This window comes from Sebastes fasciatus, chromosome 8, assembly GCF_043250625.1.
Source record: "Sebastes fasciatus isolate fSebFas1 chromosome 8, fSebFas1.pri, whole genome shotgun sequence".
Lineage (NCBI taxonomy): Eukaryota > Metazoa > Chordata > Actinopteri > Perciformes > Sebastidae > Sebastes > Sebastes fasciatus.
This window is the reverse complement of record NC_133802.1, coordinates 12,511,074-12,534,984: the sequence shown is the minus strand read 5'-3', so window position 1 is coordinate 12,534,984 and position 23,911 is coordinate 12,511,074. Positions and strand designations below refer to the sequence as shown.

Sequence of the window (23,911 nt, the reverse complement as noted above, 5' to 3'; positions counted from 1 at the left end):
ACTAATGGGTTATAATTATTGTTGCATTAAAGGTAGGGTTGGTACTGTAGTGCTGTTCAAATAATTTTTTTGTTTTTTTAAATTCTCATTACAATCAATAAATCAAATGCTCTGACAGCTGCGAGTACTAAAAATAGCCATGTTTGTTGTTTACGTTCATAATGATAATTTGGGGTTAGTAACTTTGGAGGGAGACCTGAAGGGACGGGCTGTCGGTGTTGCCGACTTGGCGACTTTCTCGCTAGCTTGAGGGACTTTTGGAGCTGGTGCTGCTGGTTCCATTCATTGGAAAAGAGTTGACAACACTGAGCTGGGTTCTTTGGTTGGATAATTTTCAAAATCTAGTATACTCTTAACTGGTAACTTTAGTTGTCAAATAAGTGTAGTAAAAAGTATTTTTGCCCCCAAAATGTAGTGGAGTACAAGTATAAAGTAGCATTAAATGGAAATACTGCAGTAAAGTACATCAAAATTGTACTTACAAGTAAATGTACTTAGATACTTTCCACTACTGCTCTTAGAGATACACTAAGCATCTGTGGATTTTCCATTAAGATCTGCATACATGCAAGCTCACGACTCAGAAAATGGAAAAAAAACAGCTCTTGTATGGTTCACAAAAGTTTTGTTTATTTTAATAATTGCAAATCTGATCTTAAAAATGTTGAATAATAAAAGGGATGTGAGCTCTCTGGGTCTCAGTATTTGTCAAAGCCAATATCTATAAAGACAATACAACCTTAAAAGAAATTAAGGATGGACAACTAGCAGCAAGTTTGTTTTTTTATATATATATATATAAAAATAAACAAACCAAACAAAAGAAACAAGCACAAGAGACTTTCCCCATTGAAAAAAAGACACATTTACATGCAGTTAAAGTGAAAATACTAACGGCTTTAAAAGTGGCAAAATGGACAGCAAGTTCTGCGACTTTTTTCAAAATGCCTGTTCGGATTCAAAATTGTAATGCTTTTGATGATTAATTATTAAGTACCAAAACAAAGAACAAAAGAATCAGTCTGAATAGATTTTAAATATGAGAGTTTTTACACTACAGAGTTGCCGTAATTGGCACCGTCACGCTTTAGCATTTCTTGATCGGAGAAGCCCTTTCTCTCAAGCAACATATAAATCCTCCCTCCATCATTGTGATTGGCTGAACATTATCCTCATCCCAACTCCCTTGTAACATAAAACCAAACACTACCATTAAGAGCATGTCGGGGCTCAGAAAAGGCCGAGGGGGCAAAAACTCAGTAAGGAAGCCATCTCTGATTTCATACCCGTCAGTCAGGACGTATTTCACCCTCTAAAACACACATGAAATGATCATTTTGCAAGGCAGTTCATCCCATAGACATATTGCAAAGGTACGACAAATCATACAATATTATATCAATTAAAACTATATTACATTAATAAAGTGTATATTTCCATTTAATTGAAAAATACTCACATTTTGTGTATGAAATTTAAATTTTAAACTCTCTGATTTGAAACAATCTCTTTCAGTGTGATCGAACATGTGTCTGCTGTTTCATAGTTTAAACCATTACAGTTGTACTCCCCTCCATCCTGGGGAGCCCAGATTTCGGCTCCACACACGCCACAGTATTAACATTTAATGTTCATTTGTACCATCATCTCTCTCTCTCTCTCTCTCTCTCTCTCTCTGGCAAAATAAAGTCTTGGTGGGGGAAATGGTCACAATAAATAATACTACTGGCTTAGGCTTTAAAAAGACAAAATATAAAACAGCAATTTGAATTTTTGTCGTCTCCGAGATCTATCTAAAAATCCAGGATCAGTATTTAAACTAAGTTTCTGTTAATTTGCAAATACAGCAATTTACAGTTTGCACAATGAGTTAAGTTTTATCTCATGAATGAAACAGGAAAAAAAAAAAACAATGTAGCATTTGTTTATACATATATGTTACCTGGCTGTCACACAGTCACTGACTGATCATAAATTAAGGGGACGTGGAAGGTGGTAGATCTCGTCTGTTGTGTTCACTTGGGGTCCTCGATGGTGCCCGTGCTTAGGTCAGTCATTTTGGGGTATTTCACCTTCTTCTGGTCCAGCTCATTCTGTGCCCACAGCAGTAACTTCAGGAGTTTCGCCAGTTTGGGCGTCGACTCCCTGTTTTCATAGTCCAGCACAGCTTGGTTCACCTCACTCCACACCTGTACATCAACATATGTTTCAGTCAAATTAACATTTTTCTTTTTATCGCCTACATGTTCTTAAAGGGGAACGCCACCTAAATTTACGAATTCCAATGTTATTTCCATGGCCTAGAAAAGTTCAATCATTATCTGTGAACATGAGCTCCTCTCTCTCGAAGCCAGAAACCAGAGAAGTAAGTCTGAAACTTGTGATGTCATCGGAATAAAGTCTGGAGCTACTCCATACAATGGGAGATGATTTTGTGAGCTCACAGAATGGTTGTTTGTTTTTATACCTAAATGAACTTTATTCTATTGTAGTGTTGTCAGTTGTGAAACAGAAATCAGATGTTCTGAAATCAGAATCTCTCCCTGTTTATTGTCTATGAAGCATCTCCACACTTCATACATGATGACATCACAAGTTTGAGTTTTAGTACTCTAGTTTTTGGATATGAGAGAGACTTGTTCATGTTTACTATTATCTTTTTCGACCGTCTTGGAACATAGGAATAAAACGATGAGTTTTGAAAATGGCCGTAGTTCCCCTTTTAATGCTTACATGCAGTCTGACACATAACAAGCAAGAATTCAGTAGCCGGGTTCCTCCCTAATGGTGCTTTCACAAGTAACCTGTTTGGTTCAGTTCAAACTAAATCTTGTAAGTTTGCCCATTTGGTTCAGATCGTTTAGTCTGGTGTAAAGGTTGTCAATTGAATTCTGGTGATTTAAACTACTATAAAATCCATCTGCTGATTGTAACCTGCGATGTATGTATTTATGTCATTTGGTAAACATGGTAACATGTATGCACGTCAGCATGTGAATGCGGGGATGCTGTGCTTGAATCATATTCCGTGTACTTTGGCATTCATTAAGTCCATTAAAAAGAGTATGACATAGTGATCCCACATTAATACTCCCCATAATGTTGCTGTACAAGACGCTTCGGTTCTGTCTCCCAAATGGGCCCATGCATCATCCAATCAATGAGTTACCTCATGCTTACAGCTTTTGGTTCGTTAGTGTTAGTGTGAACACGACGCAGACCAGAACTAAAGGCACGGGACCTCAGATACAAACAGGATAAAACAAGAGGCACTTTGTAGTTTAATATGAAAGCAACAATTATTACTTTTTCTCCTTGGTCCGGACCGAATAAACCTGAATTACAGTTGTGAAAGCGCCATAAACTTGCTGGCACATCTCCCATTTTTTCAGTCATTCATATAATAAGGTGAACTAGTGAAATGGAACAAAATAACAGTTGAGTCTGATTATCACACCAAGAACTCAGATTAAAAACCCGCCCACCTTTTGCCGCTGCATCATGTTGAGCAGATCTCCAAAGGGCGACTCTTCTGGGTTATCAAAGGCTAGGAGGGCTAGTGTTCTCTCCATCTCTGTCAGACACTCGCGGCTCTCCTCCCCCTGCTCGGCCAGCTGCGTCTGGGCAAACTCCAGCGCTGACTCAGTCTCTCTTAGCCTGATTAACTCAATCAAATGTTGCTGCTGCAAAAGGGGAAACAAAGCACAAGCAGTCAGTGGATGTTGAAGTTCAAGCTTTCTCTAGTCAAATTATTATCAAATTTAACTAGGAAAGATGACATAATCTCGTCATGCACAATGGCAGCCTGGGTTATTACCTACAGGGGATTGAGGGGGTAACATGTTTATTCATTTATTTTAAAAAGCGCTCACTACACTTCAATGAGTTACATTATGCTGCTGTTCAAGCTCTAATCAGTAGAAATATTATAAATATTAATATTGGACGATGGTGAATTATATCACTTTCATGATGCGTTCAAATGTAATCTATAAAATGTTGTTTTTGACGAGAGAATTATGACCTGTTTAACTTCCTGACACTAGCTCTAAGCAATTTATAATAGATAATTAGAACTACTAATACCAAGAGTTTTTATGATCAAAGCAAATATTTAAATAGAAATACACTAATTTATTTCCTAATCATTTGAATTGTGTTTTTTGTGCAAATAACAACTATAGAACACAATAACAAAGTAAAAGGATAACATTTAAAATGTTTGACGGTCGGAATGTAGCACAACATGGAGGTGAAAGCAGCGCTCTGTTTATTTAAACGTGAAATTACAGTAAAGATATTTTGTCCCTAAAATCTATGAATAATCATGATGAATAATTGTGATCTCAACATCAAACAAAATAATTGTGTTTATAATTTGGACATAATCGTGCAGCCCTAACTTCAATATTGTTGCTGTGCCTTAATCTCACTGCTGTTGAGAAAATGTTTTTCATTTCCAAAGTTTGTAAAGTTCACCCCATAAACGTCAGGCTAACATATTCTGTCTATAACCTGCATAATTTGGTACTAACTGCTTTCCAGTTCACATACTAAAATAAGAACTAATGGTGGCTGTTACAAAGCTCTGTGCAAATGTACCTGCAGATGAAAATACAAGTATCGATTGGTGTCGAGCAGCTCTGGGTGTAGGCTGTTGATGAGTGCAATAGCTTCCTGTATCTGTCCCTTCAGGATCATCTCTCTAATCTTTATCCTTTCATCCAAAGAGTCCAGGTCCACACTTGGCTCGATCCCAGACTCCATCCGAAACTTCTCCGCTGCTTCTTTGAATCCCTCTTGAAACATGTCAAACAGATACAGGCAGAGGAAAAAACATTAAAGGTCCCATATTGTAAAAAGTAAGATTTTCATGTCTTTTATATTATAAAGCAGGTTTAAGTGCTTTATAAATACTGTGAAAGTATCGAAGCGCTCAATATACGGAGAAATACACACAGCCCGTATTCAGAAACTGTGCTTTTGAAACAAGCCGTCAGGATTTCTGTCCATTTGTGATGTCACAAATATACAATATTTAGACCATTACACGGTTTTAAACGTTAACTTTCTAAATGTGTCCCAGTTTATTTCCTGTTGCAGTGTATGTGAATAAGGCAACGCAATTCTGTTGCAATTCCATTGAAATGCACTAAAACAGAGCGTTTCAGACAGAGGATGAAACAGGCATATTCAGACAGACAGTGTGAGGAAAATAAAGTTGTTTTTTAACATTACAGCATGTAAACATGTTTTAGTAGAAACATCAAAAAACAAGTATTAACCTGAAAATGAGCATGATATGGGACCTTTAAAGTATAGTTATGCATTATGTTGGCTTGTTGCACATTCAAATCAGAGTCAGTGTCGTCCAGCTGCACGCCTCACCTGTCACCAGGTAGTTCATAATGAGCCGGTTCATGTCCGCCCTCTGTATGTGAACATTGTTCAATTTGTCCATCCACTCTTCTTTTGTGATGTCTTCTGGCTTGTCAGCATAACTCATCATTGGGATCCTGGAAAGACGGAAATCCATAGTAAATAAGAGCAGAAACGTGAGCAAGCCTGACACAGCTTGGTCACAGTTTGTACCTGCACGAGCAGAGACGGTACAACAGCAGCAGAGAGATGTGAAGCGTTCAACGCACACATATGCTACTGACTAAAAGGACACATTAATAACAGAAAAACGTGATATTCCTGCAGCTTAAATAGCGGTGGAGCTCTTGCTAGAGTCACACACACAAACATAATAATGCTGAGGTTCTGCTCGGCTTCATAAACAAACCCGTCTCCTCTCCTGAGCTACAGCTGCAGCAGCCTGCTAGCTAGCACTCTGACTGCGTTTACTCTACTCACCGGTCAGACACAAGCTCCGAAGATTATCCTTCCTTACAGCCGTGAGAAGACGACAATCACAACAGAAATGCGCAGTGTCCTCTCAGTGCCTTTAAGAAGAAAAGGTGTAAAATGCAGAGTAACACAGTCAAGCTTTTTACGCGGCTAGCTAACTAACCGAGCTAATGTGATAATCTCGCGATAGGAGCGTCAGTCTTGCGAGCTCTGCGATTGGTGAGGACAGTGACGTCACGGTTGCCGAGGAACAGTCAGTGCAGCGGATGTTCACATCTTATCTGCTGTTTCTCCATTTGATTATATATAAACAGTATATATATATGTATGTATATATGTATGTATATATATACATACATATATATATATGTATGTATATATATGTATGTATATATTAATATATGTATATACATATACATACATATATATACATATATACACATACATATATATATATCAATATATACACATCTTCTGTATATATATATGTGTGTATATATATATATATATATATATATATATATATATATATATATGTTTAATAAATAAACCAGATAAAATTACAGTTAAAAACATTTACAATCAATTTAAACAAGACCTGAAATAAGACCTATATATATTGCTATGTATTGCTCCTATACATCAACAACAATGCGGGTTCCCGCTATATTCTCTATCTTGTAAGGGTTCCTTGGCTGAAAAAAAAATCAAGAGCCTTTGCATAAATGCATCACTAATTATAATCCAGTAATATAATATATATTATTCTGAAATGGGCCATTCTGCATAATGAATACTTTTGATACTTTAAGTATATTTTGATGCCAATACTTTTGTACTTTTACTTAAGTATGATTTTGAATTCAGGACTTTTACTTTACACTGTAGTATTGATACTTTTATATTGAAAGAAAAAATTATTTCCCCAAGGGGACAAATAAAGTACACTATAAAAGAGAATTAAAATAATTAACATATATCTATGGGAGTTATGGTAGTGTGAGGGTCAGTGGAGTATTTATAGAAGTGAGGGGTTGCATTTAAGTGCCTATGAATTACTAATAGTGATAAGCATTTTTACTGCCAGACATTTTAACAAAGCAGGAAAACCACAGGTGGAACTAATAACATGAATAATGGCTGCAATGTCTGTGGTAACCTTATCTACTGTAGCTCATATGAATACATCTCTGTATGTTTCTAGAACTGGGACCTGTTTGGTTCTTGGAACAGAATTTGGTTAAAATTAGAAATATGTTGCAAAAGACCAAGGCCTATGGAGAGGAGGCTGGGTCACGGACGGACATGAGTCTTGGGGTATGGGGTATAACACATGCGCAGTGTAACTGAAGCTGCGGTCGTGCATTGCGATTGGCTCAATTGCTGTGCATGTGTTATACCCCCAAAGATATGACGCGTTAATGACACGTGACCCAGCCTCCTTTCCATAGGCCTTCCAAAAGACAAGGAAGTGTCTTTTAGGGGCCCCCGGCCCCGAGGCATCTGCCCTACTTTCCCTGTGGATTACCCAGGCAGGCGTGACCCCCCAGCTGGTAGAGTGTCCCGCTCACTGTCAGATGTTTCACAACAGCTGAAATACTAGACAATGCATATACTGCATGTTTACATGACAGTGGTGTCAAACGCCATCAGTATATTCACATACTGCCATTGCACTGTAAACACATAAGGACAAAATTTTAAGTGCAAATTATAATTATCACTCATATTTGTTATGGTGTGTATACATTCTCTGGTTTCTGAAAGGGTAACAAACTCCAGGACTCTTAAAAGACATGGCACCAGATACCACACCTTCATCTTGCCTGTCAAAGTGGGGCATTTTTTGGGAGCCCCTGCAACACCTTAACCCGTTGGGCTTACCCAGCATTGACCATGCACCCTGTTAGAAATCACATAATCTCTAAAGCCTTAATATAGAAGTACATGTCAAATAAATGATGGACAGTCCTGCATTTGTTATTTGCTAGATAAAGTGGACCTAAACAGATTGGATTGCCAACATATAGAAAAGTGTAACATTTTGGGAAATACATTGAGTTAGATTAGGAAATTGATACCACTCTAATGTCTGTACTATGTATTGTACTATGTACTCGATTTTAGCTGAGCATAAAGACTGGTAGCAGGGGGAACAGCTAGCCTGGCTCTGTCAAAATGGAAACAAAATCTGTGTCTCAAAAGCTAAATAATTAACACGTTATAATTGTTTGTTTAATCAATACAAAACTGAATATAAACCGTCAATTATTATTTCTTTCCACTATAGCTATATTTCTGGGCTGTGACTGGTGACTTCTGATACGCCACTACATCTTAGAGGTAAATATTATACTCTTTTACTCAACTACAACTATTTGAGTTAGTTATTTTGCAGGTCTAGCCTAGATTATTAATACAAAATATAGATCAGCTAATAAATAATGATGTATTATTATAGGATAAGCTTACCAGCAGTACATAGCAATAGACCTTATTTCAGATCTTGTTTAAACTGAATTTTATTTTGCTTTTTCAAAATCAAACACATTGACAAACAACACATAACCATTACATGATAAATGACAGTAAATAAATAACAGTCTACAAGACAACAAACAATAAACAAATCCAAATTAAAATTAAAATCAAATAGACAACAAAATAATGTATCTAAACAAAACATTGAGAGACACATGGCGATTGTAAATGTCATTTTATCTGGTTTATTTATTTACAGTCTATTTTATTATCCATTCCATAGCATGTTTACTATCCTGTATTTTAACATTTAGCAATCATAGCCTACCTATAATTGTTGTTTTTATTGTAAGCTATTATGTTTGCAAGCATTGTTTTCAACATTAATGCATCAATAATTACAATTAAATAGCCTATGTAGGCCTATTCTGCAATTAGATTCCATTCGGCATAATGAATACTTTTGATACTTCAATTAGCCTATATATTTTGGTGCTAATAGCATACTGATGTACTTTTATATGTAAGGCTATGTCTACACTGTAGTATGCTATTGCAGAGTACTTTCACCACTGCTGGTGTATCCTCTGGTTGCCTGGAAACTGCGGCACGGCCAAGACATAATTTGACACATAACCCCTCTGTAAAAGCGCAAATTGTCAATTTTAGCCTACACTTCAGTTTGTGTAATATATGGTTTGAAAAGCGTTTTAATTGGTGAGCTTTTTTCCAGTCTTTGTGCTGAGCTGCATAATTAACTGTATAATTAATGGACAAATATATGTGTGGTATTGATCCTCTTATCTAAGTAAGGCTATTTCCCAAAATGATGCCATTTAAGTTAATTAATTAAGTCTATTTAATCAATATTAAAGCTGCAGTGGCTAGAAATGGAGCAAGTATGATTACAAAAAAGTTATTTTTATAAAACGGTCACTATATCCTGACAGTAGTGCATGATAGCCTACAGTAATCTGAAAAAAACAGGTGCCTCTGTGTCCTTCGGTGCTCCTAACAGCATCTGCTAGATTTCACAGACCGGAGGAAAACAACCAATAAGAGCCGAGCTGGAGCCTGCCGTCTCTGAGCAGCTGTCAATCACTAACAAACTCTGATCAAATGGTCAAACTAGGCAGCGCTGATCAAATATGAATCAATATTCTGTGACTGTAATGCCTATTTCTCACCTCAAATGTTTTCAGAAACCTCTTGTAGTGTACTGTTTCGCTGTAAAATGAGAAAGTTTGTGACCCGGCAGCCATGTTGAGATCAGTTGAATGAATACCAAGCACCGCCCACCAGCCGGAGCACAGCCAATAGGAACGCTCAATAGGAAGGTTATTATAGTATATTATAGGTTATTGGCCAAAGTCTTCGGTCACGCGCTTTAGATTTTTTTAAAGCCTGAAAACAGAGCTATGAGGAGGTGCAGAAGTCTAGTTTTCTCGCAGAACACTTGAATTACAATATGCTGAAAGGTTATCATGGAATTTTCCCCCAATGATGCCAAAAAATATTCTGCCTACTGCTGCTTTAATTGAGTATATTTAATCAATGTTCTAATGTTATGATTGAAATACTATTGCAGTTTATGTGATTGAATTACAAAAATTCAGATTGACTGTGTCCTCATCTGCACGCACTTTGCATCTCCAGCATCCTCTCCTCATCCCCATCATCCCAGTCCTCTCGTGCACGCGCACGTCGGGTCTCCATGGTGTGTGATGGGAGGGGAAGGGGGGAGGCGGAGCCAGCGTCCTGCTGCAGCTGTCCATGATTGTGTAGTGGGAAGCCAGAGAGGGTCCGGGTACGTGCGAGATGCAGCCATAGTCACGCCACACTGTCTAAACAACTGTAACCTGCTGGGATCCATCGTGTTGCAGCGCATCAGAGCCGACTGAAAGGTGAGACAGAGAGGAGCTTTTACATCCTTTATTCGTCCTCCAGACGCTGCCCCTTAACCTTGAAATGTACTGCTGACGATCCATCCCTGGCTCGCATCAAGAACAGGCCAGGAAGCAAACCAACATGGATGCTGTGCGCTATACTGTAGCAGTGCTGCTGATGATGATGCTCGCACACACAGATTATGCTGCTAGCATCCTATTCACTGCGTCTAATCCTCCTTATAGACAATTTAAACCGGGATGCGATTCGTATCAAAGAGGGAATTTGACGCACATTTGTCAGAGCAGACATTTTTCGGTAAAAAAATGTTGAAATAAGCTGTGCAGTGCTTCAGTGGCTATTCATTTGTGTCAGGATGACACCCATTATTTGGAAGCAGCTGTAGTCTCAGGAATGGAAGGAATGGGAATTAAAAGGAAGGAAAGGAATTTTTTTTTTTTACTTGCAGCATCAATTTGCTAAATCTCTTGCAGCATGGTTGTCAGGTACTGATTTACTTACAGCAGCAGATGCAGTCAGTGGTGCTGCCAAGATGTCACAGATTACAGTATAGTCATGTTGAAATGTAACACAGTGGGTGGGCCAATTGCACTGAAAAACTGTGCAAATGTAATTAGTGCAGGGGGATATAATAACTCCAGTATGTTGCCTTCATGGCTCTTTAACATTCCCCCTATATTTCAAACAGTCTTTCCACATATAGCTTTGTGCAGGACAGCATTTGACCAGCTGTTGCCTGCAGTCACACAGGCCTCACTGTAGTTAAAGGCCTGATATATTTTTTGAATTAGATGTATTTCATGATAACAAAGCAGGCCTGGCCATGACACGCATTTAGTTTCTGTTTGTGTGCCCTGCCTGTAGACGTGAGACATCATGGCTGAGCACCAGAGGCAACGCTCTCTGTCCACCGCTGGTGAGTCTCTCTACATCGTGTTGGGAGTGGAGAAAGTGGCCACATCAGATGACATTAAGAGATCTTACAGGTGAGGCGTCCCCCTCTGGGACTTACTTCACATGATTATACCACAGAAATGTGTGCTGCTGTGATTATATATATTTTATTTTTTTCATGACTTTCTCCACAGGAAACTGGCGTTGAAGTTCCACCCTGATAAGAATCCTGACAATCCAGAGGCGGCCGACAAGTTCAAGGAGATAAACAACGCTCATGCGATTCTGAATGACCCCACGAAGCGTAATATTTATGACAAGTATGGTTCTCTGGGACTATATGTGGCTGAGCAGTTCGGAGAGGAGAATGTTAACACTTACTTTGTCCTTTCAAGCTGGTGGGCGAAGGTAAGAACCGATTACTATTTGCTCTCTTTTTTCTGGTTATGCTTTTCTTAATTTCTTGACTCTTCACTTCCTAACATGAATCTGCTTCCCCTGCAGGCTCTGTTTGTTTTCTGCGGCCTAGCCACTGGCTGCTACTTCTGTTGCTGCCTATGTTGCTGCTGTAACTGCTGCTGTGGCAAATGTAAACCACGGCCTCGAGAGGGCCAGGAACAGGAATTTTATGTGTCCCCCGAGGACCTGGAGGCTCAGCTGCAGACTGATGAGAGAGGTGAGACTGAATCACCTGTGTCACCGCTCCCGTTTTGAGTTTGTTAAAGCAGCAGAATTGGAGCAAATGATCGAAAAAAAAAGTTATTTTTTATAAAAAGGTCACTATATCCAGACAGTAGTGCATGAGACAGGTAATCTGAAAGAAATCATGTGCCTCTGGTGCTCCTAATGGCATCTGCAAGATTTCACAGACCGGAGAAAAACAACTAATCAGAGCCGAGCTGGAGCCTGCCGTCTCTGAGCAGCTGTCAATCACTCACAAACTCTGATCAAATGGTAAAACTAGGCAGCGCTGATCAAATATGAATCAATATTATGTTACTGTAATGCATATTTCTTGCATTAAATGTTTTCAGAAACATGTTTTAGTGTACTGTTCAGCTGTAAAATGAGAACGTTTGTGACCCGGCAGCCATGTTGAGATCTGTTGAGGAAATACCAAGCATCGCCCACCAGCCAGAGCACAATTTCTCATTTTACAACAAAACAGTACACTACAAGATGATTCTGAAAACATTTAATGCAACAATTACGCATTACAGTAACAGAATATTTATTCATATTTGATCAGCGCTGCCTAGTTTGACCGTTTGATCGGAGTTTGCGAGTCATTGACAGATGGCTCGGTTGAATGAACAACCAATAGGAACGCTCTCTCTCTCTGAAATGACCTGTGATTGGCCAAAGTCTTCCGTCACGTGTTTGATTTTTTAAAGCCTGAAAACAGAGCCATGAGGAGGTGCAGAAGTCTAGTTTTCTCTCAGAACACCTGAATTACAATATGCTAAAGGTTATTATGGATGCCAATGATGCCAAAAACATTCTGCCTACTGCCACTTTAAGAGGGGGGAGAGTAAAAAAATTTTGTTTCTGTTTGTCACGCAGAGGCTGGGGGTGACCCTATAATGCTGCAACCGTCGGCAACAGAGACGACCCAGTTAACAGCAGATGGGCACCACTCCTATCACACCGACACCGGCTTCAACTAACCCTCCGTTCCCCCGTCGATCCTGGCCTGCGGTCCTGCCTGCTTCCCTTCTCCACCTCCAGCAAGATGAAAGAAAGGGGCTATCCATCTTTCCACTTCAGAAAGAAGAGCCAAGCGGAGGAGAGGGACTAGTAAGCATGGCCCATGAAAGGAACTAATGAAGTCACATCCCTTAACACCCCTCCCCTGATTGGTCCACAACCTATTCTCTCCCCTCCTCCCCCCTCAGTACAAGAAGAAAAGAGAAACAACCTAAGTTTCCTTTTTATCTCTTCTTTTGTATTTCTTGGCCTTTAACCGCACAGGTCGCCTACCCCCACTTTCCCTTCTCCCACACTTTGCATCATGGTGTAGCATGCACTGTTTATAAAACATGGTCTCCAAATTTTCTTTAACCTTTTGCAACATTTATACTTTGCAAAACTCATAATGTGGGTGCATAAGTATGTGCAATATGTTACGGAGGAGGTGGTGGAGGGGTAAAGTTTACGTGATATTTTATTCTGAAGGAAAGGAGAGCCATGGCTCAGGGAGGTGCTGGTTAGAGAGATGTGTTTGTTTGTGATCAGTGCCATCATTAAACCTTCGAGAACAGAGTCGTCATATATATATTAGTGCAATGTTCACTTCTGATTCGCAATCAATGCCCTTTTAGTTGCAAACGCCACCAGCCATTGTCAGACCCACAGTACGTCTTTGGCGCTGTGTTTGTTTGTCTGTAGTGTGCTCCCCTGAGCGTTTTTAATATGAATCATGAGGTTGTTAAGGCACAGAGCTTTATTTGCAGACATTTTTTCTTTCGAAAATGCCTGCTGACGTAACATTTCTACTTTATTAATTAGTATTGGCTTTCCATTCCTCTGCCTCAGCTTTATTTCAGCTCATCTTTGCAGGATGGGGACTACTTCCCTGTCTTTCCTGCAGCACTGAACAGGTCGTTGTGACCGTTGTTTTCAAGGTAATTTTTTTATGTTGGTTCATAATTTCTCGCATTATACATCTATTTCTTGCAGGTTTCAGCCCAGGTTGGATTAGATATAGTGTCCCGATTTTACGATGAGCTATTGCTTTCAGCCAAACCTAACACGAATTCGTTTCATTTTTAATTTTTGTTGCTTTTTCGTCACATAGACGGTTACATTTGATAGATACAAAATGTTGACCTTGGATTCAGAAATTAGAAGCTTCAGCTTTTAAAGGAATCTCATACGAAAAATCTGATAATTAACACTTAAATTTTGTAGTTTTCATTTGACTAAATTTTGGTAAAGCAAGGTTATTGGAATAATATGACTTGCTGCTCTTTATACCAACCTCAAACGTAATATATTTCAGAGACGTCAAAACTAATTGAGACTGAAAGATATTAATTTCATCTAATTATCGCAGTTATTTCTGGTTAATTATTGATCATGCGATATATGAAGCCAAGGAGCTCCAGGTAATCCAGCCGGCTCTGATGAGAGCTGTCGGTGGGTAGAGAAGACAGATCTCTATCAGCAGCCGGTTCAGAGCGTGACATGTTTTTAACTCTGAGCTGTCTTTTGAATATGTTAAGTAGTTAATGTGATGTGGAAGAAAAAAAACATGTTACACTCTTCTTAGTTGGGAAGAATCAGATTTTCATCATGTTTTTCGTCCTTGTGTTTTGAACTGAAGTCTGATGACATTTCGTCCGATGCTGTGATCGTTTATCATTGTTGACTTTTTTGAATCCGTGTAGAGTAAGAAGCTCGTCAGGCATATCATCTGTGAGCTACAGGCAGCTCCAAGTCAAATGATTTTTCATACTACTGAATTTGCATATATTGCCACACATTTGCAAATTGCCATAAATTGCCATGAACATCTTTGCCAATTTGTCCGTTTCATAAAAGGCTAATAATGTGTTTCAATGGTTTACAATTGGTGAGCTCCTGTTGCCCACCCTCTGCTATTAACGGTATGGATGTTGACCTCTGTGGCCCGTGTATGATGTTTCCTGTAACCCTTGATGAAACATAGATGTTCCTGTCATGGCTTTTTCATTGAGATACTGAAAGATGCTACTGTAAATGTTCTAAGTTGAATGCACTGTGTGTTTAAAAAAAACAAACTATAATGGATCAATGATCAGGAAGTGACTCCATGAAAAGAAAACATAGTATATAGTGTAACTATAGTGAAATGGTTATATGATGCATTTTTGGAATTATATTTATTTCATACTTGATGATGGCTATTATTTTAACTGGTATGGTGTTGTAATGTAACCATTAAATTTAGCAAGGAATGGTTAAATGGTTAAGGTCGCTTGTACATACACTTGGCCCATATAAAGTATAAACCTTAACGTTTATGTTGTAGCATGGTAATTGTGTGTCTGGACGAAAACAAGTGGATCATTGATCTGATTTGCTGTTGTTGAATAAATGTTCCTGAATAAATGTTCCTGAACATTTTGACTTGTGACCCTCCGTTTGTTTAGTTTGGACAAGGTTTAGATCTGACTGGCTGGTTTTATGAAGGCTACAATGACTTATGTTAAACACAAAAATGCAACAAGATAAATGACATGCACATGGATAGGTAGATAGATGGTATTAAAGTCAAGGAAACAAAGCACAATAATATACAATACAAATTGAATCATGTGCAAAAAAACTACAATACATATCAACAATATACAATACTTATAAACAATAACAAATAAAAAGTGGGATACTTTTTTACTGTACATAAATACATGTGTGAGTTGGACATAAAATGAAATGCAAAGTATACTGTAAAGATGTTATACAATACAAATACTAAACTAAATTAGCTTGTATTGGTCAAAATGTAGCGCTTTTCCCAATTAAAAATGTTTAGATTTATATCTATTTATGCTGCATCAATTCCAATTTATAATACTGCATTTTCTTTTCATTTTTTTCTTTTTTATATATCTAGAATGCAACTGATAATGACACAGTAATGTAAGTAAACCAAATATGGGGTTGCACGGACATTACTAATATTTAAACCTCCATCCTAAATTGACATGCTGTTTTGATTTACTGCTGTTTTGTTGTTTATCTCTGTATCATGATGCTATAACCACAGTAAACTAAAAGCTTGTTCATTTGCCTCTAGAGGAGACTGGACACTCTGCAGTGTGGTGGCACATTTTGCCAGCAGATGGAGACAAGTCTTGCATTCTACCAATTTATTGTGATTTATAAGTGAGAATTTACACACATTAAAGAAAAAAAAAAATCAAATTGTATTTTATTTGCCTCCTTTCAACTGTAAGCCCAGTTGTCTTGTAGTATTAGGCTAGGGCAGTTACAGTTAAAAGGACAGATTGCATAACCATCATCACTGGTGCTTTACATTGACTTCCAGTTCAGTGGGTTGACCCTAACTTACCCCACTGTGATCCTAAGTCTATATGAATAGATGTAAGATTTTATGCTTACAAAACATTTTTGGGTCTTGTTTTTATCATCTTGGATGTATGACCAATGGTGGAATGTACCCAAGTACATTTACTCGAGTACTTAAGTACAATTTTGAGGTACTTGTACTTTACCTTAGTATTTTAATTTTTTGCTATTTTATACTTCTAGGTCTACTTCACTACATTTCAGGAAAAAACTTTTTACTCCACTACATTTATCTACAGATATAGTTACCTTTCAGATTAAGATTTTGAATACAGAACATTTGATTGATTAGTTCATAAAATATGCCTTATTATAGATTACAGTACCAAATTCTATATGAAATAGTGGCCAACTACAATTTATACAACTGCCTATATATAAATACATTTAAAATAATGATTCAATAATATTAATATTAATATCAATAATGAAAATAATAATAATGAAACTACTACCAGTTACTACTACTACTACTGCTACTACTACCTCTACTACCTCTACTACTACTACTACTACTACTGCTAATAATAATAATAATAATAATAATAATATTAAAACACTGACAGGTGCCATTCTGCAAAATGAGTACTTTTACTTTTGATGCTTTAAGTAGCCTACAACATTAATTACCAATTACTTACAGTTACTAAATATAAATCAACTAATAGATTATGATGTATTATTATGGATGAAGCTACCCAGCAGTAGGCTATATAAAGAAGTTAGAATTAACTAATTAAATTATTTTTAAAATGATCTTTATATTGTTTGTTCTGTAACTTTACCTCTAGGGGTGGGAAAAAGGCTGGACCTGTCTCTGTGTGGGAGTGGGAGGGGATGTGTTTGTGTGTTTTTATGTATGTACATATTAAATGTTAAATGTAAGATATAATATTTTTCTGTATTATGGCACCGGTGTTATGTTTTTTTATGTTTGTTGTGCTATGTTTGGGGGGAAAAAGAATAAAAATAAGTTAGAATTAGTTTCACCTTTAGCAGCTAATAGTCTAATATGTATTATTCTGAAATGGGCCATTCTGCATGAGTATGCTACTTTTACTTCTAAGTATATTTTGATGCTAATACGCATGTACTTTTACTTGAGTAAGATTAATGAATACAGGATTTATACTTGTAACTGAGTATTTTTACACTGCGGTATTGCACAACAACATCCCACATGTAAACAGCATCAGTCCAGTACCAGCCTCAGTGCTCCTCCTGTCTCTGCCTCCTCCTCCAGCTCGTCTCTCTGAGCAGAGCAGACTGGATGACTGGATGGTGTCAGGTGGCTGCTGATAGCTAAAGTACTAACAACGCTGCAGAGCTGAAAGTGAGGCAGCGATGGACCGACCAGGTAACACCGTCTCACACTGCTTGTAGATAGACAGACAGCTTTATAGATAGACAGTTCGTTGTATTCCTCGGCTGACGTGTTTATAGTGTGTTTGTGCACCGTGTGCAACAAGTATAGCTAGCTGTTAGCATCAGTTAGCTTCAGTTAGCCGGGCGGTTCAGCACTACGGACAGCTCCGACTGTGTTTACGGTGTTATGAAATATGAAACCTGTTACTGTATACTGGTTTAACCACTGTAGTTTTCAATGTATTCGACAATATATCTGTAAAAAGTATGCAACAGTTATATGCGTTGGTATCTATCTAGTATTTATTCGTTAGCTAACTAGGTTATATAATATGTTTCTCCAGGCCTCTTTGGAAGGTTTTCTAGGGACTACTTCATCCATTAACTTCTCTTAAAGTGTATGTTTGTATTCATATTTATTCACCCACACACTGTAAACTAAGGGTCTACTATATGTTAATAAATGTCCCTATTTACTATCTATATATCATCTATCTATCTATTTACTGTCTATCTATCTATCTATCTATCTATGTATATACTATCTATCTATCTATCTATCTATCTGTCATCTATCTATATATATATATTTACTATCTATCTGTCTATCTATATATCTATCTATCTCTATATTTACTATCTATCTATCTATCTATCTATGTATTTACTATCTATCTATTTACTCTCTATCTATCTATCTATCTATCTATCTATCTATCTATCTATCTATCTATCTATCTATCTATCTATCTATCTATCTATCTACCTATGTATTTACTATCTATCTATTTACTCTCTATCTACCTACCTATCTATCTATCTATCTATCTATCTATCTATCTATCTATCTATCTATCTATCTACCTATGTATTTACTATCTATCTATTTACTCTCTATCTACCTATCTATCTATCTATCTATCTAGCTAGCTATCTATCTGATATTTTTAATCTATCTTGTGTTTATTCGACCATGCTTCTTTGTAAGGTTTTGGTGGGGCTCCATCATCCATGAGCTTCTCCACAGGGACAGCAGAAAATGGATGGTTAGACTCAGATCTAACAGAGGAGGACGTACACAATCTACAGATTGAACTTGCAAAGGTGAAGCAGCTCTTTTGGGCCAGTAATCCCAAAACAGTAAATATGTTTAACATCATCTGCTCACTAATTGTCACTCTACTGATTTAACTGTTTTGTGTTTTTTCTAGATAGAGGATGAAATTCAGAGCTTGCGGGAGGTACTTTTGGTCAGAGAAAAATATGCAGCAGACATCAGGAGGCAGCTGGGTATGAGCCCGCTCAGTAACATCAAACAGAACCTGTCCAAAAGCTGGCAAGGCGTCCAGACCTCAGCCCCGTAAGTGCACTGGCATCCTCATAAACACTACATGGTTAGACTACCATTTTCACTGTAAGGCAAGCTCTGTTGGATGGTTAAAAACCCCACTACATACCTCTATAGTCTTACCTGACTTAAGACACCCAACCCCTCCGCTGGCAGAGCATTTACCACGCATTGTCTTAGTGTGACATGGTTACATAACCATGGAAAGTACACTAATGACTGCCGTGCTCTCCGTCTTAAGTCCGGGTAATAATCTGCCAACTTGTGTATGTGCTGGTCTTGTTTCAGATATCTCACAGCCTCTGCCACTTTGGACGACATCAGCCACTCCAACATGTGAGTGTTGGTCATCATGTTTGCATCATATCCTAAAAAAACAAAACATTTGTACTGCATTTCATGGCAGAGGGGTTTCCCAATGGTTTGCCCTGTGCTCACATGTTAAAGAGGATTCTCTTCTAAGAAACAAGTGATGGGATTTTTCAGGTCAAATTGGATTGGTGCTCCGTTAATGGCCTTACAGCCAGACTTAGCACAAGGAGCAGTTTGAAGAGTTTGTTTGAGTGAGCAACCATCTGTAGCCACATGGACCGTAGCCACGTGGCCCGCAGCCACATGGCCCGTAGCCACTGACGTATAGGAGCCTATTGTTAACTACTTAATTTATGTTGTGAGTGTGAATTAATACCTTTGTGCATGAGTGTTGGCAGTGTTGTGACTTTCCTCCTTTCAGGTCCTGACTTCTACTTTTTTCTACTAGATATATGAGGACACGGGAGAGTCTCTCTCATGCAGGCCAGGTGACATCGTCTGCACTGTCCCAGATGGGCGTGACCATCACCAGGAGACTGGCAGACATGAGGTACCCTCAGGATTGGCCCAGCTCCTGTCTCCTAATTTCTGAAAAGAAAAAATTTAATCATTTTATTTCTTTAAAAAAATTGATAATTTATGAGTCTTGACAAGCCAAAATGAGCACAAGAAATTAGCTCGAGATCATGATAAAAACTCCAACCTCTGCATGTTAACAGTGCAGAAGCTAACATTGAGGTGCCTGGTAGGAAAAGCTGCCGTTGGCTAATTCAACCAGGCAGATGGACAAGCAGAAATCCAACAGAGAGCCACAACAAATAGACAACATGAAAGAAGGATGCTTTAAAATGCAAACTGAGGTCCTAATTAAGGGTTGGCAGACTCTAAATGAAAACATCATCTCAAACTAATACATTTAAAAATATTGTAAGACATAATATTATAAAAAAACATGTTTTGGCTTTCAGAAAATGCCATGCTAGAATATGTGAAAGCACTTTCCAAATTGTTACTATTTATTCAAATTTCGATTCTCTTTCTACTTGGATCTACTGTGTCAGAACCAGAACTAAAACACTGATTCAATATATTGTAGTTGTCAGTGTAGGAACAGTATTGTCACAGCCTCTATAGAGTGGTGGAGGGATGACGTATTTTTGTAGGCCAACCAGGAAGTTAGCATCGCCCTGGTTCCCTCCACAAAAAGCCAGTGGGATTTTTCCATTGGGTTTTGAATTATTGCAGAAAATAAGCTCTGTGGCAAACAAACATTTATGATACTTGCATGATTTGTTCAGCAATATAATCTTGGCTATAAACAAACTACACAACAGTCACATGGCCGCAAGTATATGCAACAAGGCTGTAAAGGCGGACGTGTTGGCGTGAAGACGTTTAGTAGTCTCATTTGGCCACTTGTTAACAAACCACCTTTTTTAAGACATGTAAAACCATCAAAATTCACAAGTGGGATATTTTCTGATGTATTTTATTCCATAGAACAAAATAGAAAATACAGAAATATTAGCATCAAAATGTACTTAAAGTACCGTCTCAGAATCATATTATCTTAATGGATTATAATTTGTGATGCATTTATGTGTAAGCATAATTTTTATGTTGCCGCTGGTAAAGGTGGAGTTAATTTTATATTCTGGAGTTTTAATCTATAAAAATGCATCGTAATTTATTTGTTGATTATATTTTGGATTAATGTGAAACTGCAAAGTAACTAAAGCTTTAAAATAAATGGACTAAAAAGTACAATATTTCCCTCTGAAATGAGTATAAAGTAGCATAAAATGGAAATACTCAAGTAAAGTACAAGTACCTCAAAATTGTACTTAAGTATGATGCTCTGTGAAGGACGACAACATTTTATAAAGTCCACAAGGGATGAGTGTTTTCGACGGCCTCCTGTCTTGTGTTTTTGTTTAGCCAGTAAGCAACCGTAATCCAATCACACCAGTACATCTGGACATCGACAGCAGTAGCTGATAAGTCTGTTGTTGTCATGTGGAAACAGAAGCTGGTCTGACGTTATCTGTGTGTCTGTCTTTATTTCCACAGAGCTCTGCCTCTTCCAGGCCCACCACGGTAAGACTGGACTCAGATCATTGTTGTGGAGCTGAATCAGATCATGAGTAAAATTTTAAGTAGAGTAAAGTTTCATATTTGTACAGCTGTGGAAGAAGTACTCTGATCTTTCACTTAAGTAAAAGTAGTAATATCACAATGTGAAAATACTCTGTTACAAGTAAAAGACCTGCATTCAACATCTGTGTTGAAGTGTAAGTAGTGTTAGCATCAATGTATACCTAAAGTACCAAAAGTAAAATGACTCATTATGCAGAATGGCCCATTTCAAAATATTATATCACTGTATTATAATTATTGATGCATTAATGTGTTCATTACTTTAATGTTTAAGCTGGTAAAGGTGGAGCTTATTTCCACTACTTTATATACTGCCAGGTAGCTAGAAATTGTAGTAAAGTAGAATAATATGGAAAAACTCAAGTAAAGTACAAGTACCTCAAAATTGTGCTTAAGTACAGTACTTGAGTAAATGTACTTAATTACATTCCACCACTGCTACTGCATGAAACACAAAGTCCCAAGTCGATTAATCGAATAGTCGGTTTTGGTAATTGATTAATTAAGTCCCATATGATGGAAAGATACTAAACATTTGCTGTTTTCTGCTTTTCTCACTTTTATAACCTTTTAAATCAAGTATGTTTGGGGTTTCATATCTTCAGTCATCTCAAAACGTCAATTGTGATGGGCATTTTCTCCCAAATGAAAGATTAATACTACTTAATTCGATTAGTACTTCTTAATTCCTCTTCTTAATATCATAAAAAAATAAGTAAAAGTAAAAATAGTGATGAAAATAATTGCTATTTTGGCCCTACGAGAGTTTTTATATATATTTCTAATTTTTTTTCACCAACTTGTATGTACAGTATAGTTAACTGTGTATGTTTACCTTGTTCAGCTTTGTTGTCCTTGTTCTGAGTTGTATGTCTATTTCTAAGTGCATTTAGAGCAATGAAAAACAGGAGTCAAATTCCTTGTATGTATACACATACTTGGCCAATAAAGAGATATATACACTTTTGAGCAAATTATAAGGTTTGTGTTTTTATGCTTTTGCTGATTCTGTATGATGTTTTTAAGCTTTACTTGTCATTTACATGTTCAATCTCCCTTCTCTCTTCTGCCTCTCCAATGTGACACCCAGCGCCCTGGGCCACACCATGAGTGTGCCGACTATGAGGTAAAACATCACTGCAATTTATTTATTTACTGCCTTCTGCTGTATTTGTGTGCTTAAACACAAATGGAGTTCAAGTTCAGTTAGTACAAATAAAAGCAGATTGTCAAATATGTTCTGTGTAATTTGTCTTCACATTTCTCCGTAGACATTCCTCTACATTCAAATCTTTTGAGGAAATGGTCGGAAATGTGAAGGTGAGTTTGTGGAGACAGCAGTCACACACTGCTCTTACTGTGTACATTATTCAGTATTGATCACTTGTTTCCTGTCTGGATCACACAGGACAAGGTGAGTGGCGGTCTGACAAATAACGGAGACACTTCTGGGTTTGAAAGAAGATCCTCACGCACATGAAATGGATCCTTTGAACATATCACAAATAATTATTTTTCATACCTTGAAAAGTTATGAAATAATGTTATTTTGCTCCTTTTTCTGTGTACATTTGTCCACAGTTATTTATTGTATTAATAAAACATGACTAATAGAATGTATTACATTTGCAATGGAAAATTATTTTAAACTTCAATGTGAAAATAGTCTTTTAATATGTGAATATGTTATTCTTCTGCATGTTGCATAAATGTAATCTATGAGTTATCTATTTTGACATGTGAGTGCTGTAAACCCATCTTCTTCTTTCTATTCATTGACATTAATTGTGGCATTTACAAAATAGAATATGACAAACAAAAAGTATTTTTGTACTTTAAGATTTTTCAATTAAAGTCAATTGAATGGTGTGTGTTTTTTTGTCGTTGATGGTCATGTCAATTTAAATTTACTTAAATTGGTGTTTTTAATTAAAGAGAAAAAATGTTTCTAAAGCCTGGGCTGCTGTCAGTGGTGGCCATATTCCATATCAAGCCTTTGGGTGGCGCTAGAGGCTTAAAAAGTTTTGTTTAGGATATGGAAACTCAATGCAAGTGTCCCCACTACTGCATTTAATCCACTTTTTTTTCAATATTATATTTATTGTTTTTTTGTTCATTTTGAAACATTCACAAACGTCCCCAATAATAACATTCTCAAACAAAGAAACTTAACAAATCTAATATTAATATAAAATAAGCCAGTGTAGAATAGATACAGGAAAAACATATTATATAAAAAATAAATAGATAAATAAGTAAAAAGAATATACATAAGTAAACAAATAAAATTAAAAACAATAAAATAAAATAAAAGCATTTAATCCACTTTTATTGAAATCAAAAGCTAATACTCCCAGAATAAATTGCAGAGATCTCCCAAGCCTTATGAGGGACTTTAGTAGAACAAAATTAGAGCTAGATTTCTATAAACTGATTTTAATCACTTGTAACATTTAGTGCAGTGTGGCAGCCATTATTGTTATTTATTTACACACGTGTTTCACGTGTCAAAATGAAGGT

General features: G+C 37.2%; 3 protein-coding genes across 4 annotated transcripts; 2 read left to right on the top strand and 1 right to left on the bottom strand.

Annotated features, from left to right (window-relative positions):
• Positions 1-608: 608 nt before the first annotated feature.
• Positions 609-6,036, bottom strand: LOC141772471 (glucose-induced degradation protein 8-B homolog). Of its 2 annotated transcripts, none has more exons than XM_074643466.1 (5): positions 5,860-6,036; positions 5,389-5,516; positions 4,603-4,799; positions 3,486-3,683; positions 609-2,189 (listed from the first exon to the last, which is right to left on the bottom strand). In XM_074643466.1, the coding sequence occupies exons 2-5, from the start codon at positions 5,507-5,509 to the stop codon at positions 2,016-2,018; spliced, it is 690 nt and encodes a 229-aa protein (XP_074499567.1). In that variant the 5' UTR covers positions 5,510-5,516; positions 5,860-6,036; the 3' UTR covers positions 609-2,015. The 2 variants fall into 2 exon arrangements, with proteins under 2 accessions (XP_074499567.1, XP_074499566.1); XM_074643465.1 differs by lacking the exon at positions 5,860-6,036 and adding an exon at positions 5,593-5,616.
• A 4,015-nt stretch (positions 6,037-10,051) lies between these two features.
• dnajc5aa (DnaJ (Hsp40) homolog, subfamily C, member 5aa) lies at positions 10,052-14,248 on the top strand. The gene is made up of 5 exons (XM_074643461.1): positions 10,052-10,238; positions 11,107-11,228; positions 11,331-11,544; positions 11,641-11,812; positions 12,700-14,248. The coding sequence occupies exons 2-5, from the start codon at positions 11,119-11,121 to the stop codon at positions 12,801-12,803; spliced, it is 600 nt and encodes a 199-aa protein (XP_074499562.1). The 5' UTR covers positions 10,052-10,238; positions 11,107-11,118; the 3' UTR covers positions 12,804-14,248.
• A 3,160-nt stretch (positions 14,249-17,408) lies between these two features.
• Positions 17,409-23,011, top strand: LOC141772491 (tumor protein D54-like). The gene is made up of 9 exons (XM_074643509.1): positions 17,409-17,566; positions 18,563-18,678; positions 18,786-18,934; positions 19,211-19,258; positions 19,683-19,784; positions 21,305-21,331; positions 22,482-22,517; positions 22,663-22,711; positions 22,800-23,011. The coding sequence occupies exons 1-9, from the start codon at positions 17,554-17,556 to the stop codon at positions 22,869-22,871; spliced, it is 612 nt and encodes a 203-aa protein (XP_074499610.1). The 5' UTR covers positions 17,409-17,553; the 3' UTR covers positions 22,872-23,011.
• The last annotated feature ends 900 nt before the right edge of the window (positions 23,012-23,911 follow it).